The sequence below is a fragment of the Ammodytes marinus genome, assembly GCF_949987685.1.
Source record: "Ammodytes marinus genome assembly, chromosome: 4".
Taxonomy (NCBI): domain Eukaryota; kingdom Metazoa; phylum Chordata; class Actinopteri; order Uranoscopiformes; family Ammodytidae; genus Ammodytes; species Ammodytes marinus.
Genome location: NC_137233.1, coordinates 14980384 through 14996854, shown reverse-complemented (window position 1 = coordinate 14996854; position 16471 = coordinate 14980384). Strand labels below are relative to the sequence as shown.

Sequence of the window (16471 nt, the reverse complement as noted above, 5' to 3'; positions counted from 1 at the left end):
GGCAAGAAAAACTCCCATCTATTCATTTTCATATGAATGGGAATGTAGGGTTGGTGGTGCTGGAGCGGCAGAGAAGGGAAAATTGCGGATGGCATGCTGAGCGGCCCCGACACGCAGGGTTAATTCAAACCCCCTTTGATGTCCGTCTGTGTGCGTGTGAAATGAGCTGGTGGTCCAGAGTTCACACAAACAGCGCCTGACATACATGGCCGACATGTGTGCGTATACACGTGCTATAATAATCATCACACCAAGAGACCACTTGTGTAGACAGTACATAGGATACCTGAGCTCATATATCCTGCACTGTATAGCGCCAGAACACCAATGAAAGCCCAACTTTACTGTGTCAATGAGTCTTAAATCCACTGCACTCTTCAGGATTTAACTCCTCCTGAGCATCCCCACACATTCACTCACATGCCATCCACATCCACATGACAATGGAAGATAAGCTGCAGCCTGTAGGCAAAAACAGACTGCTGGCTTACACACACAATACCTATGTAAAGCAGACACTTCAGTCATACAGCAATAAAAGTCAGATTGAATTTTCAACCCTCATGTATATGGACCATATCTGATTGATTCTAAGGAGTCAGTAGCCTTAATCAAATAATCTCCCCTACCCCCGAACACAGCCTTGAAAACTAAAATATAGTCAGAAACTGTATTACAAATTGCTTAAATCCCATGAAACTATCTGTGCACTATCTTACTTACTATCAATTACATTGTCAGAGCAATTGCAGTGGTAATGCTAATTTAAATTGCAATGTCCTACATGACTGCAACAATGGACCCCCACATCTAAACTATAGCGAGAGAAAAAGAGAACAAGAAGTCAGTCTGGAAGCCAGAATTATAATAAACAAACTCTGCAATTGGATTTTTTGTTTATTGGACAAGCTGTTGGGTTAGAACTCCGGACAATTATACAGAGCCAACCCCTGTTTACATGAATATCAAGCTTATGCATCAATCGTTAATTAGTTTTTTTGTGGTAGCATACTTTTAAACCCATTTTAAATTATGGAGCTATTACTAAAATAGCTCCACAATGTGCTGGACTGAAGGACGGTTGCCCAGCAGTTTGATGAGTATACTAAGTGCTAAACCGTTTCAGTTTGAAATAGTTAACTGTAATAATAGTCGAGGGAATGGAAAGATTTTCCCATTATCTTTAAATTCTACTGTGAAATAATACATACGGGGAGGTAATGATGTTCTCTTTGACTCTGATCTAATGTGTGATGGTGATTTACAGGCCTTTTACAGCATCTTGATTTGAGCTCCATCAACATTGTGTAGTAGCAGCCTGCGTTTGTGAGATTATTTAAGGTCTCTGTCTATGTTTCAATGGCAGTAGTAGACGGACATGTTTGTTAGTTTTGTTGAAAAAATAACTCCTAACCATTTTCACCATGTTTGTGCTGCTTATACACAGCCCAGGCTCTGTAAAGCGCCTAGACATAAGTAGCAACAATGCTATTGGAAAGGTAGTTAGTGACGACTGCTGTTGGGGGGCGGAGCCTCTGAAGGAGGAGTTAGATAGGGCTGTATTTGTTTTGCTGGTCAGTTCAAATATCAACAAGCAGCTCTCTCTGGTATGGCACACTGTACCTTTAAGTGCTTTTATATTCTCCCTAACCTTAACCAAGTGCTCTGTGTGCCTACAAATGTTTCAGTACAATACTTTTCAACAGGGAAAATACTCTGTATATCATCATTATGCTGATAAAATTGTAATTCAGATGGGAATACATTTTGTTGAATAGTGGTGTATATATGTAATTTCTAGGAGACAGGGTTGGTATACTGTATCGGTGAACAGCAAATGCGTGCATGCGCATGGGTGAGTGTATGTGTAGCTGAGCAATTGCAACGGTGGAGCACAAATCCCATCAAACAAGGGAGCCCTGGGAAAAGGGCCAGAGGCAGAGATGAGAGCGAGTCCAGTTGGAAGCCAAAGAAGGGGGTGGCTAGGCTGTGGAGGGAGCGGCAGGAGGAGCTCTGACAGATTTTACAGAGGGGGAGAGAACAAGCTAACAGGAGACACTATACGATCTGTAGAATCAAAAAGACGTAGGTAGCCCTTTTGAAGACACCTCTGAGATGGCAGTAGAGAGTCCGCACTGCCTACATGATTGAAAATGAATAAGGCTCTTTCGAGGACTTCCACGGTAGTACGGCGTGTGAGAACCACCCACTGCCACGGCACGCCAATTAAAGTTATTCAGAACTGTGACCAATAAATCACAGACTGGTGCAGGTGGAAGTGAAGAAGAAGAGGACAAAATTGCCGAGACGTCAGCACACACACCCAACCTCTCTCTCCCATGCACACACTAGCAGCAGCCACAACAAAAACAAATACATTTTGCTCACAATGGAAAATAAAACGTCCCACCTACCACTTCACACTGAGAGAAGCACTCCCTCTGCAGCGCAATGAATAGAGCACTTCACACCTGGAATTTTCTAGGGCACCACGCCACTCTACATTACCACCGCAACCCACTCAGGGAACTGTACCCAGCTCTTTCTCTCTGTCAAGCACAGATACTACCACAGACATGCGCTCTTTCAAACATCAAACGGAAGAAGACTGAAAAATCACACAAGCATGCCATGCGCACACACTCTCTGTAAATAATGGTGAAGCGAGACAGAGACCAGGAGAAAAAAGATTTGCAGTGTAGGCAAAATAAAGCATTTTCCTCTGACAGGGCTGGAGCTTTAGCAGACCTCTAATCCTATTTTTGTCACATAATGCTATATTGTCTCTCCCTTCCTCCAAGTGCAAGGCCTTCTTTTTTTTCTCTCCCCCAAAAAGCCACTGGTAGCATAAATGCATCCGCTTTTTGTTTTCCTTGAATTCATCGGGCAACAATTAGTTGTACAAAAACGGTCCCCAAATGTACCACAGTGAGTGTCAGCGAGATTAAGACACACTGGCCATCGCCATTTGTTCTGTGCTGACACTTAAACGGTTGTTTCCCCCCAGTGGGCTCTACTCTACAGCTCCATCGTGGTAATTCACTGCACTGGAATCAACACACACACACACACACACACACACACACACACACACACACACACACACACACACACACACACACACACACACACACACACACACACACACACACACACACACACACACACACACACACACACACACACACACACACACACACACACACACACACACACACACACACACACACACACACACACACACACACACACACACACACACACACACACAGAGATAAACGGTGAGATGTCCAGAGAAGACGTAAAACCCTTAACAAGCAGCATGCACCGTGTAGCACTGTGTCTTCTAAGCCTGCATTATTGATTTCCTTCAGCTGACTTTACTCTGAACCTCAGCAAAGTAAATAAATAGAAAATACATTTTTGATTCGAAGGAGAGATATCTAGGAACTGACTTATCTGCTTCATTCATTATTATCAGTTCTGGTCAAAGTCAAATTAAATATGGTACATTTCTGCAGGTTTTTGGTTCGAAAAACGTTTTCTACATGCTTTGTGAAATATCAGCAGTGATTATGGTTAGGCAATTTAAAATAACTCCATAATGTGAAAATTGAGATACAGAACAGTGACAATATATAATCAGGTTCTAGTTTTTCTAAAATGTCACAAAGTAAAAAAAAAAATAGAAAAGCTATTTCAAATAATTCCTTCTCACACCAACCCAGCAATATCTGCATGCAGGGCTGCACTCTGCAGATATACAGTATTTTATTTTCATTTATATAAACACCGGCAAACAGTGCCAGGCTATCAAGCAGGGGAGATGAGGAATCCTTGTACCCTTCCCCAGTGTCAGAGAACCGATATAAAAGGCAGAAAAATGAATTCAACTTGTTTGTGTGCCCTTCTGTTCCCCTGTCAGCCCAGGGGAGTCTGAGGCTGGGAGTAATGGTGCTGACCAGATCCCACACTGCTTAACGTTCAGGCCTTCCAATGGTTTTATGTGACTCTAATGTCCACAGCTATTTTGCAGTGTGTTTTATTTTGTTTTTGTATGGGGTAAATACACAGTAAATGCTAGAGGTGGCAAATAAACAGAGAAATGTGGGTAACATGAGGATTTCAGAAAAAATAAAAAGGGACTAGCTAACGGTCCATGTCTAAGCGTTCACAACCCTGATGTGCAACCCTAATGACCTGCTATGCCAGGTTTTAAAATGGGATGGTACATATATGAGGACACACAAAGGGATACTTAACTACATAAACAAGGCAGCACATTTTATTTCTGATTATATGTATAACGATTAGAACTAGTTATTGAACCTCATGAATAGGTAATTGGTCATTTCCCAAAGCAGTAAAATCCTCTCAATTCAATTCACTTAGAGTTTTGGCTTCTGATAAGCCTTCAAATGCATTAGTCTGTCAGTCAACCTGGACTTCCTGGATTGTATTTCATCATCTCGCTAGTACCTGAAGCAACACACCAACCAATTCAGCTCCTGGCCTTGTTCTAATATTTATGGTCAGAACTCCCATTTTCATAATCATGTTTACTTAGTGGTTGACAAAGCATTTGAATGCATTTTATAGTTTTATTTTTTTTGTACATTTGAGAATGTCAGCTTGTTGAGGCTAATCAAAAATAGTTCTGTAGAAGAATAAACAATATTTTAGTATTCAATTTATTTAATTTGTTTTTTAAATGATACCTAGCCCTATACTATTCATGATTTATAATTACACAAATATTTATATTTGCAAGAATATGCATAATTTGACAAGTGTCAACGTGTAACTGAAAGGTGTATAGTTTCAATTCCATTTCAGGAGTGTCATAATCAATTGCTTCAATTGCACAAGATCCATAAGAAAATGTAAAAGGCGGTGACACAAGCTTTCTGATGAGAAAAGAAGATAATATCAATGGAGAATAACAGCTCAGTTTGTACAAACATGAAAATATTTGACTTCCTAAAAAAACTTAATAATTAGTTGTATGATTAATAGTCAGTTACACTTTACCCTATGGATTTTACAGCAAGGTGACACTACTGTGCCATGGTTGTTCGTCAGTCCTTTCACCTACTCATTTCACCCTAAAGACCTTAATAAGACTAAAGCAAGGTGTGTATTGATGCATGCAAAATGATTAAAGGAGAGGTCCTGCGAGTAAACTACCCATCCAGCAGAAATAGCCTGTGACGTTTCACACAGCCAGATAACACGTTGCTGTTGTGTAAGGTCCAGACCAGAAGATGGAGGGGATGGAAGGGGAAGGGGAAGGGGAGGGAGGTAGGAGAGCTGAGTAAGGAGGCCAGAGTGCTCTCTCTCTTTCTTGCTCTCTCTCTCTCTCTCTCCTTTAAAGGTAACTGCTCATAGTGAGGGGAGGGACCTTCAACTCTTCCTGTAAACTGTCTGCAAGCTTAAGGAGCTATTAAATCAAGAAACAAATGGCACTAATCAGCCCACACATCATCGTCCAATAATGGATCAGCACAGAGAGGGAGAGAGGGGTGACTCGTACATCAGTTTTAGAAAGTGAGGAGGGGGGTTGTGGAGTGAGAGCAGGGGCGATTTCTAGTATAGCACTGGGCATTTGAGACAGATTATTTGAAATTTCTGTAGTCAGCGATAGTGAGTAAATCCACCAGTGTACTTTATAGAGATATCTGTTTGTTGGGGCCGGCTGTCTTAGCCTTGAGCCACCTTCTTTTTTTGAAACTAGGAAGCCAGAGGGAGCTTTGGAGAAGTACGAGAGACATTTGGAATTGTGCTTCAGCCTGCATACAACATCTCCCTCAAGTCATAACAATATACCTGTGCAGATCAAAAGGAACCAGAAGCTTCAGTAATGTTAATAGACACACACACACACACACACACACACACACACACACACACACACACACACACACACACACACACACACACACACACACACACACACACACACACACACACAGGCAGGGAGCTCAGTGTTGAACTGAGATAAACCTGCAGGCAGCATGTGGTCAGCGGGGCCTGCAGATGAAGCGTCGACGACACAGCACAGAAAAGCACAAAGTGAACAGCAAAAGTAGAGGAAAGCAAAAGAAAAGCTGATATGAAAACGGGAGGAAATGCCGGACCCATTATTCAGCACACCTTCTCTATGTGTGGGTTTATTGATCTGCATGTGTCTTTTGTTCTCAGGCTTACAGTAATCAAGAGCAGCAAACAGCAGGAGGAGGAGGGCTTGTTTGCGAGGCAGACAAATCTTCACAGTGCAGACAGAGCCGTAAAGTGCTGGTCTGAATGGATGGGTTCGGGAGCAGTCGTGCACCAGGCTAGATTATTCATGCTGATTAGACTATTCTTATTGAAATACAGTTGAACAAGTCCAACGTGTGTTACGCGGCATCTCCATTTAAGAGGCTTTAGCTAAATTGAAATTGCTAACATGACTTTATGTGCATGTGTGTATGAGGCAGCAGTGGAAAGTACATTTAGTTAAAGAAAAAAAGTGATATATTTTTGATTAATATAGTTGTTACATTGCATTATTTTAAAGCGATCACCTATACAGTGTGCACGGTTCAAAACACAGGTCTCTCAGGTCACTCCGCCTTGCAGTAAGCAGAGGAGAAACCTTTCTTGTATCCCACAACATTTTATCCAATCAGGAGAGAGAACTCCACAAAGGGGCGAGAGTCTTTGCCCGTGAACGCAAACGCTGAATGTTTACACAGCTACCACAGTAAAATTCTACTTACATGTTAATGCATCAGTATTATTTATATAATATCTATGGTATTAACACTTGTATATGTTATGCATTGTTAGGAATTAGTCAGCCACAGAATGAATAGTTATACATTTGTTACTTTAAGTGTGTTGAGTTGATACTACTTGGAGCTGCTTCTTTTACTATACCAATATAACTACTTCTGGGATATGAGATGCCACACTGCATGTGTATCTTAAAACTGCAGTAAGTCCAATGAACATGTGTGTCCACCTGGTTTCTAAATGTGTATATAAAAATAATATCTGCCTTTATCTCTGATAAACCATCAAATCACTGTAATGTCAGCACGTGGGTGTAGGCACACCGTTCATGTGTGCCCATTAGAAATGTTCTGAATAAGCCTGGGGATATGGAAACAATGCCAGTGTCCACCGCCGCCTCTCATCACCACATACTGTAACACATCAAACACCGCAGCACACAGGATAATGAGGAGGATAACGACTATAAACAGCATACGTCTGCTCACATTTAAATTGACCAATTCTCGTCCTAACCCTCTATCATTTCATCCATCTTAAGTAGTTTGAATCTAAATATACATACAAAAAACGCCTGAGCATCCATCTCAATTGTCAAGCTATTCTTCATTCTCTCTCTCTGTAGAAACCCCCCCTCCTCCACTCTTAAAGCCACCCACTCTCCTTGTCTATCCGCTCTGCACACTCCTCCATTTGAAACTTCCAACTCCTCCGATACATCACTCACCCTCTCTATCTCCCGTTCACTTCCCCGGGGAGGAATAGTTTTTTGACCAAACTTGGGCAAAATATATTACAATGTGATTTTAAACATTTAAATAAGTCAAGTTTTTTATTTTGTATTTGTATGCATAATCTACGAGACATCAAAATATTGTACATTTCTGTGTTGATCCATAAGTCAACCGAATTCAAAACAGACAGCTATTTTTGTTCCGCCCCATCTTTGCCTTTTTCTTTCTTTCACCAACTATACCTTACAGAGCCGGCCCGAGGCATAAGCGAACTAAGCGATTGCTTAATGCCAGGACACACCGGCCCGATAATCGGCCATCGGACATGGTTGGAGAGTCTGGAGGGGGCGGGGACACAAATCTGTTTGGTGTGTTCGGTGACGTCGGCCGTCGTAGATGTCGTCGGGCTTCTTTCAGTCGGAGCAATTTGATGGTGGAGGGCTAGCGAATAAGTGAAGCCCGGAAGTGATGCGGGTAGCACAAACAGCTAACAACAGCTAGCCATTGTTTTAATGTGTTTGTTTGTTTCGTTCAGCGAGTACTCACATGCATCAACCCTTGTTGACTGCTCGACACCATGCTCGACACTCTCTGCTAAAAATGGTGCTCTTTATGGTCCATAAATATAAATATGTATTTCTATATATGTTTATGGTCTAGAGAGCTGTCCCATCATTTATGGCTTCCGTATTTTTTTGGGCCACAATACAGATTAGCGCCGCCTGCTGTTATGGAGACATTACGTCCCGCGCAAGCGCAGAGCGCACGGAAAGTCAGTAGTCGGCTCGGTGTGTTCTTGTCACTTTTTTGTGTTTGTGTGTTTGATATTTACATCATATTATGCGAATGTAAGTTATCATACAAAAAAAGGAATACAATGTTTTGGTCTAGATAGTTAATAGCCTAATAATTGAATCAGTTCATCTGGTAGGTAATCCGAGGTTAAGTGATCACGTCACGTTCACGTCCTTGCACAGTAGGGGAGAACGGGGGAATCTGAGGCATCGGGTAATGTGAGCCACCCCCTGTATCTAGGCAACGGAAAACATTTCCCCATGGCCCTGAAAGAGAGGACCTCATGGTGCTGTGGTAAGCATGTTTTTTTCACCAAAATAGGTATTTTGCAATCATTTTAGCTTGCTTAGAGGGGAGCAAATGTAAAAAGTGGCTCAGATTACCCCGTTCTCCCCTATGTATTGAGTTTATTTAAAAAACATTTGGAAATGGAGCTGCCCTCAGTTGCCCATGCACTGTGTATAGTCTATAGCCTATTTTCAGCCTCTTCTGCTTCGTTCCTCTGACTGCATTTAAATGCATTCATTATATTACAGAGAAATATGTCCCATAAAAGAAAAAGAGAACCAAGCCCATCCCAGACGACCCTGCATAATATTTTATTTTAAATTAATATTTTTATGGAAAATCCATGTGTCTTTCTTCAATAGCTTCTAATTCATCCGACCCAGTGTCTCCAAATTATTTGTTCACACAAAATTCCTCAGATTTAGCTTCTTAATTTTCCTCTCAAAGTGCACCAGATTCATGCATTTCACTTTAAAAAGGTAAAAAAAATCTCCCAGGGGGCCATACCCCCGGACCACCCTAGCAGATTTGGGATCTCGGCTGGCTACTATTTTCACCCAGCTGGACATTGGAGGCAATAGCGGAAAACACTGGGTGTGTGAATGACATTTAACAATAGTCAATGATTTGGGCAGCGCTAACATAGGAGAGGGCCCCCCAATCAAATTCTGCTTAGGGCCCCATGAAGGCTTGGGCCGGCCCTGATACCTCGCTTGTCAGAAAAAATAAAATCTCAACCGAGAGGAGCTGCACAGACTACATTATATTCAACTTACTTTGTTGTCTCTTTCCATGTAAGACAAACCAAAAAATAATTTGCACACACTTTACATTTTTTTTTGTCTGTGAAAATAAACTGTGCATGAAGAGGAAGGGGGCGCAGGGGGAGGCAATCTTGTTACCAGCCGGCATAGCCCTGGGAAGATTTCTATCAGACACACGTATAGAGAGAGGCATCCATTTAGAAAATGGCTTTTCTAGGCATGCTGGGCCATTTAGCACACCCTGTGACGACTCCTGTTTGGGGCCATGATAAATGTTCTTTCATGCCCGCTCTCCCCACACTGTCAGGCCAGCACACACATAAACACACAGCCATGTGGGCACCCTGCACAAGACATAACCGGGATGGTAGTAATATGTTGTATGTACATCCATACAAACAGTACATCCCTCTAAATATCTTATCGGTGGAACAGTTACCCAATTAATTAAGTCGGTGACTGACAGGAATTATAAGAAATGAATGAGCAAAGCCTGTTTACAAGCAAAACTTCCAAGCATTTCACACTCCCAGCTTCTCATCAGAGATGATTTGCTTATTTTCTGTGACTAATGTAATAGTTCAGTTGATATGTTTTGGTTTTCGACTGTTGGTTGAGCAAAACAAGAAATTTGATAGCAGCAGCTTGGCATTAGGAACTTGTGATTGACATTTTCCTTTAATGTTTTCTGACAATTTATAGACCAAATCAGTCTTTCAAGAAAATATTTAACAAATAATGGGTAGTGCAGTAACTTCCCTAACATTCTTAGGTAGTTGGAACGATGGCCTGTTTCTTTTTAGGAGTTAAGATGATGCCCCTTCCTCTTTGGCTCATATACCCTGTGTGTTCCCTCAAAAAAGTCAACAAGCTTGAATAAAGATAGTTTTTATCAAAAGTTGGTCATGTGTGCACACAGAATGTTTACCACATAACAACAATATAATTTCACCTTGAAACCATGTGTGCCATAATAGTAGAGGTCTGCTGCCATTTACAAATTCATGATGCTCACTGGGAAATACTGAGAAAACATTTGCACAAACTGCAAAAGGCAAATAGTTTGACGGGTAAACATTCTCTGCTGTGTATATCATTTATACTGGGTGAGTGCTAAAAAAAGAAAAAACTCTCTCTATCATGCAATCTGAGTATCTGCCTGATACCCACTAATGGCCATTAACCTTTAAACCTGTCAAATTCCTTCCTTTTCTCTGGGATCCATCAACGTTGCCACCGTACTAACAGCCATCGCACAAACAACTGTAACTGCTAGCATTAAAGCCACCACAGGCACCGTACCGGCTGGATGAATCACAGTCACCCATACAGCAATAATGAAGCGTTTATCTCAGGGTGCATTACAAACCCTGGAAGCATGGGGAACATGTGCACATGGCAGAAATATGATGAAACAGTGTCAATCACACTCGGCTCAACCATCTGCTCCAACACAAGACAGACACATGTTACATATAGCCTCCTGCAATGACGCAAACAGCCAGTGCCAAATACTGCTAAATATGTGACCGTTTTAACACAAAATTAGGAGTTATGTCTTTAAAAATCATATATGCTTCTGAAAGTTTATTTGTGCCAGTGTTTACTCACTTTCAAACTCTGATTTCATAAAATGTCAATCCAGAAGTGTGAGCAGTGAGATCTGGCTTGAGGAAATTCTTGAAAAAAGATAAGCAAATTTACTTAAAACAAAAAAAAGTAAAATGATCAGAGAACAAAGTTAATACTGAGCCTGACTATCCTTAAAATAAGAACTTTTTTTGTGCAGGGCTCATGCAAATACATTGTTTCACAGACAAACACAACACACACATTTGGACACTTTCGTTGTACAATCTTGCCCAGTCAAATTCTGCGTATTAATAATGCAGGGAAATGTGGCACGTCACATGCGAGCATTGACGTCAACTTACCGATCTCATCTGCTGAGTTCCGGTGACGTGCTGCAGAACCTTTTCCAGCTCCTTCTCAATGCGTCCGGCCCAGTGAATCATTCTGTAAAATAAATTAAGACGAGTGAGTGAGTGAGTGAGTGAGTGAGTGAGTGAGTGAGTGAGTGAGTGAGTGAGTGAGTGAGTGAGTGAGTGAGTGAGTGAGTGAGTGAGTGAGTGAGTGAGTGAGTGAATTTAAGGCCACCTCAAACTCCCCTATTTCTGTCCATATATCTTTCTCTACTCAAGCTTTCACACTCTAACACTTTTTCCGGGTCCCTATCTGGAAGCATTCCTACCCTACCTCTGCTAATGTCTGGGTTAGTCATCAGCACCCTCTCCCCCTATCACACCCTGCATATATCTGGCCCGCCCTGGCAGGAGCAGCAGCCCTGGCTGTCTTGGCTCGGCTGGGATCAGCGGCTCCGCAGTAAAACTGCTCAGGTCTGACAGAAATGCACCCTAAGCAAGAGCTGATCTCCGTTAGCCCAAGCCAACTTTGGATTTAAGAGATGAAACGGCTCTAGCTCATCACTGTAGATCTCTCCACAAGCAACAAATGACTTAATGGATCAAGATTTGCACTAGATCATTTGGGCTAACCAGGATACAAGCTGGATAAATCCCATGTTCATGTCCAACATAAAAAGAAAAAAAGACACATTAAAGCTGATCTTTAAGCAATCAGATGAATACATGATTTGATGTGTTTCTGAGCCAACTACTAACTCCGGGCAACCTTTTCCTTTCGACAGCCTGCAGATAGCTAATCGCTAGCATCAACAGCAAAACACAACAGAGCCTTTTTGTCTTTTAATATGATGACAGAAACAAATGTCATCTTTAAATGTCAGATTTTCTCAGAAGACAAGAGGGAAGACAGACTTATTAAAAAACACAAATCTGCCAAGCAGTGACAGCAGCGCTTGCCATAATCACCAAGCCCGAACAGGGCCTCATCAGGAGACATGCGAGCGAACGCACCACACAGGTGTACGTACACAATGCTTCTGTTTACAGGGACAAGATTAAGGGGAAGCAAGAGAGGCCGACTCAAAGCACCGCGCAGAGCGGGACCACTGGGAAGCAGGCAACCGACTATGAAAAGGTCACCTCGATATGTAATGAAAACAAGCTAACAGTGAGAGCAGAGCTGAGCAGGACACAGTGATACTAACTGTGAGGGACAATATCTCTGCCCCAAGAGACTTCTTACGCAACTTCATTAGTCTACATTCTACACACACACACACAAACACACACACACGTGTGAATATATAAACAGCTTTGACAGAATGACATGCCATAAGACGGTCCAACGTACAGTATATAGGGGTCTTATATTGCAAGTACATGTATATTTACACATACCATAGAGCTAGGCAGTCTTGTATTAGTTAAGCAGCATAATATTGCCCCAATCAAACATTTGAGATTTGATTGTGATTATTTGTGGGGTGGGTGGGTGATATTGTCTACAATGTGGACTTGATGGCCAAGCAGGTAAAGATGAGTCCTATTCAGTACACTCAGCTAGGACTAAGGCTGGCCATAATTCAGTTATTCTGATGGTGACTCAATTCTCATCTGGATTGTTCTGGATTGGATACTAATTTTCACAGATGTGTAAATGGATGAAGGGATAAGATGACAAAGTTTAGAAAAATTTAAGTAGCATGAGGTCTCAAATAATTAAAAATGTCACCATGGGATATTAAATACTTAATAATAAAAAGTGCTTATTATGATTATATTGATTTTGTCCATGCTGCCCAGCCAAATACAGAGACGGAAATTGAGTTTTGATGGAGGACCTGTGTGTCAGCAGCACACCAGCAGCTTCATGTTCATTATGCTGCAATGAATCTCGTCATTCCAAGTTCAACGCAGAAATATCTTCAATGCCAAAAGGAATTGATCAGTCCAGAAAAATCAATGAGGGACAGCATTTAAACTGTATCATAATACCGTGATTTTAATGGTATTACGATAGAATTACTACATCCATTCATCTGCCATCTCTACAGACATACCTGCAAGCCAAATCAAGCCACAGCTTCTATTTTCTACATACATTCAATACATCAAGAAAAATCAATAAGACACTAACATAGGCCTACTGATATCCGTGTTCCAGTGACAGACAGACCATGGAGCCTTAACACAACCGCCATGCATCATCAGGTAAGATCACGTTCAGCTGACCTGACAACACCTGAAAGGCATGATGCATTTGTGTAAAATGTTGCACTATGACTTGAGATTCATGTTGGACTTAATGTAAATCAAAAAGGATAAAATATTGTACAGTCCCAAATATACAGATATCTCCAATCATCAAACAACTTCAGATAAATCAGGAGACACTTTAATCATGTACTATGAGGCCCAATGATCAATAAATGTTGGTAGACCTTCTGTTTTGGAAGCTGGGACCTCTCTTTAAAACACAATTAGTTAGTTGTCATTTGCACGACATGAAACCCAACTGATGGACTTTGGCTCTTTGTAGTATGATGCAGTGATTAAATATTGCTATTTGGCACCTTTGTTTTTGATGATTTGTTTCAGCGAGACATGATGGAAAATCAGAAAATGCGATGAAATGAGATTGGATGGACGGCCCGTGTGTCAGTCTCACACCTTCACCATGTTCAGTCTGCTGCAATGAATCTCGTCATAGTGCAGCCTCCAATGTGTTGAAGGGCAGAAGGTGGACTATTTTTGCATGCGTGAAAATAACAAAATTTAGGGGGGGGGAATTGCTCCCGAGTTTCATATCAGTTGAGGAAAGTGAGGATAATTATTTTATATTCCTAGAGAAGATTGTGCATCCATCCTTTTAGATACCAGTTATCGAAACAGGCGTCCTCCACATAATTTAGAAAATGTGGAAAAAAAACATCTCCATGCAAACACCTTCTTCTTCTACTCCAAACATAAACAAAAAACACATAATAGTAAAAAAAAAATGTATCAAGCTTTTATGTGGCAAATGTACACTTTCGCTGAACTGCTGTCAAATTAACTGGGACATTATGCCCTTTCGAAAGGACACATTTCCTCAGCTAGCCCTCCAACACACACAAGCTCCACCCGGTGTCGGTGTGTGTGTGTGTGTGTGTGTGTGTGTGTGTGTGTGTGTGTGTGTGTGTGTGTGTGTGTGTGTGTGTGCGTGTGTGTGTTTGTGTGTCAGGGCTATACACTCGATGGACGGCAGCAGCAGCTCCCCATGCACTTCAATTAGGTAACTGTCGATTTCTGGCAAATTACACCATGACGTGGGTGACACAAAACCCACTTTTTAAACCCAAGAGATTACTAAATATAATGTAGGAAGACCTAGAGAATTTATCGTATTCTCATCTGATTAAACAGGGACACCGGTAAATTTGAATGATAACAAGTAACGAGATTAACATTTATTCATGCAGAACAAGAGATGTAGATTATAAAATATATTCAAATAAAGAAAATGTCATCTAAACATGCCTTTTCATTTGTTTGCTAAATCCTCCGAACGCAAGAAAAAGTACAGACATTACATGTTGTTTTATGGTGCACAGGTGATCAAATCAATGATGAAGTTAATTGTGGTTTTAAGTGAAACAACAGTCATATAAGAGAACAGATTTTTCTCTCAAAGTCACCTTGGCCCTGAAGCCCTAAAGATTTCAAAGTGATGATCCGGTGGATGCATCAGAGAGCAATCCTTTAGATTCTTGTCATTTCTGAGAACCTGACTGACTAATCATCACTACAGGCTACACATCATGTCCACTTCAGATCCCCATGTAGACCCAAGTGAGGAACTGTTGCACGCTGCAAAAATAGAAATCCTCACTTTTGTGGTGGGGAAGGGGGTTCATTTCATTTCTTTTTTGAATAGATCTACGATGCAAAGGTGGTAAAATACCTATTGCAAAACAATTTCCCAACGCAGCTGATATATATATATATATATATATATATATATATATATATATATATATATATATATATATATATATATATATATAAGCTATAATAAAATGCTCGTTTATGATCACTGCATAAACTCCTGAGGGCATGCTGCTCCATTAATCCCCGAACAGACTCTAAAGTAAGTAGGCTATAGTTTAGGAGTTTGGGTGACAAACAAGCTGAGATAAAGGGACTTTACCTGCAGGTATAAAGAACCCAGCGCTCCTGTGTCATTAACTAATTGGTTCAGTCTGAATCTAAATTATTCCGTTAAAAACACAAGTCCTGCAGTGGGGTATTATTATTTTCACTGTGCGTGTGCGGCTATATCCAGTGGAGGACTTTTTAAACTATAGCTTCGTTGTAGCTCAGCCTATCCATCACGCGTAAATGGGATATTTCCCCCCATGCAGCGACAGCTAAAACAACACATCGACTATTATCATTAGGCTATACTAGTTTCTCCTAATGGATGTTCCGTAAATGATTGCTTGGCTGGCTTAATTCGCTAGGGGCACCTGTGAACGCTCCATATAGCATTTTTCCTAGTTGACTCTAACATAGCCTATTGAATATGGCTCTGGGTATTAAATGCCATTGACTACCCACAACGAAAACAACAATATGTAGGCTTTGTGAGAGCGAGATCCATAACGCACGCAGCGTCAAAGACAACTGTGTCATCGGGGACAGTCAGCCTCCTCGCACCAAGGTAAACAGCGCTGCATGTTGTGCGGGCTTGTCGGGGCCACCTGTCCTACTTCCGTGCCCCGTACCCCCGGTGTATCCCCCCCTCCTCAAAACGGCGCAGGGTATACTTACGTGTAGTGCTGAGGGAAGAGGTGGGTCCCGTCTGTCGGCGTGGACACGCATATGATAAGTACAGTTTGGATGGCGAAGAGGCAGAAAACACCGTATGACTGCGCACAGATCGCCATTTTCCATTAAATATTCAAGAAACTGGGGATAAATACGAGATGGACCGGAAGGGCAGTCTCTCCCAGCTTAGCTAAGAATAACCGAGCTCCAGAGAAAGTGTGTGGCGGGCGGGGAGGTGATGGTTGGCGGAGGCTTCTGGACACTTCAGATGGCAATGAAATCTCAATCAAGAGACGGCTGAAGACACGGGAGACTCAGGGTGAGGAAGAAGATGCTCTGCCGCTGCTGCTGAATTGACTGGCTGCCTATTCGCGCACTC

The 16471-nt window shown here is 41.6% G+C and overlaps 1 protein-coding gene across 1 annotated transcript in view; it reads right to left on the bottom strand.

Annotated features, from left to right (window-relative positions):
• cacna2d2a (calcium channel, voltage-dependent, alpha 2/delta subunit 2a) overlaps positions 1-16211 on the bottom strand; it is a gene marked incomplete at its 5' end in the record, with an annotated part of 142254 nt that extends 126043 nt beyond the window's left edge. Inside the window, 2 exons of the mRNA XM_080025334.1 lie at positions 11293-11374; positions 16096-16211. Of these exons, the coding sequence (XP_079881460.1) occupies positions 11293-11374; positions 16096-16211 (198 nt within the window). The remainder of the gene's footprint in view (positions 1-11292; positions 11375-16095) is intronic.
• Positions 16212-16471: the final 260 nt, after the last annotated feature.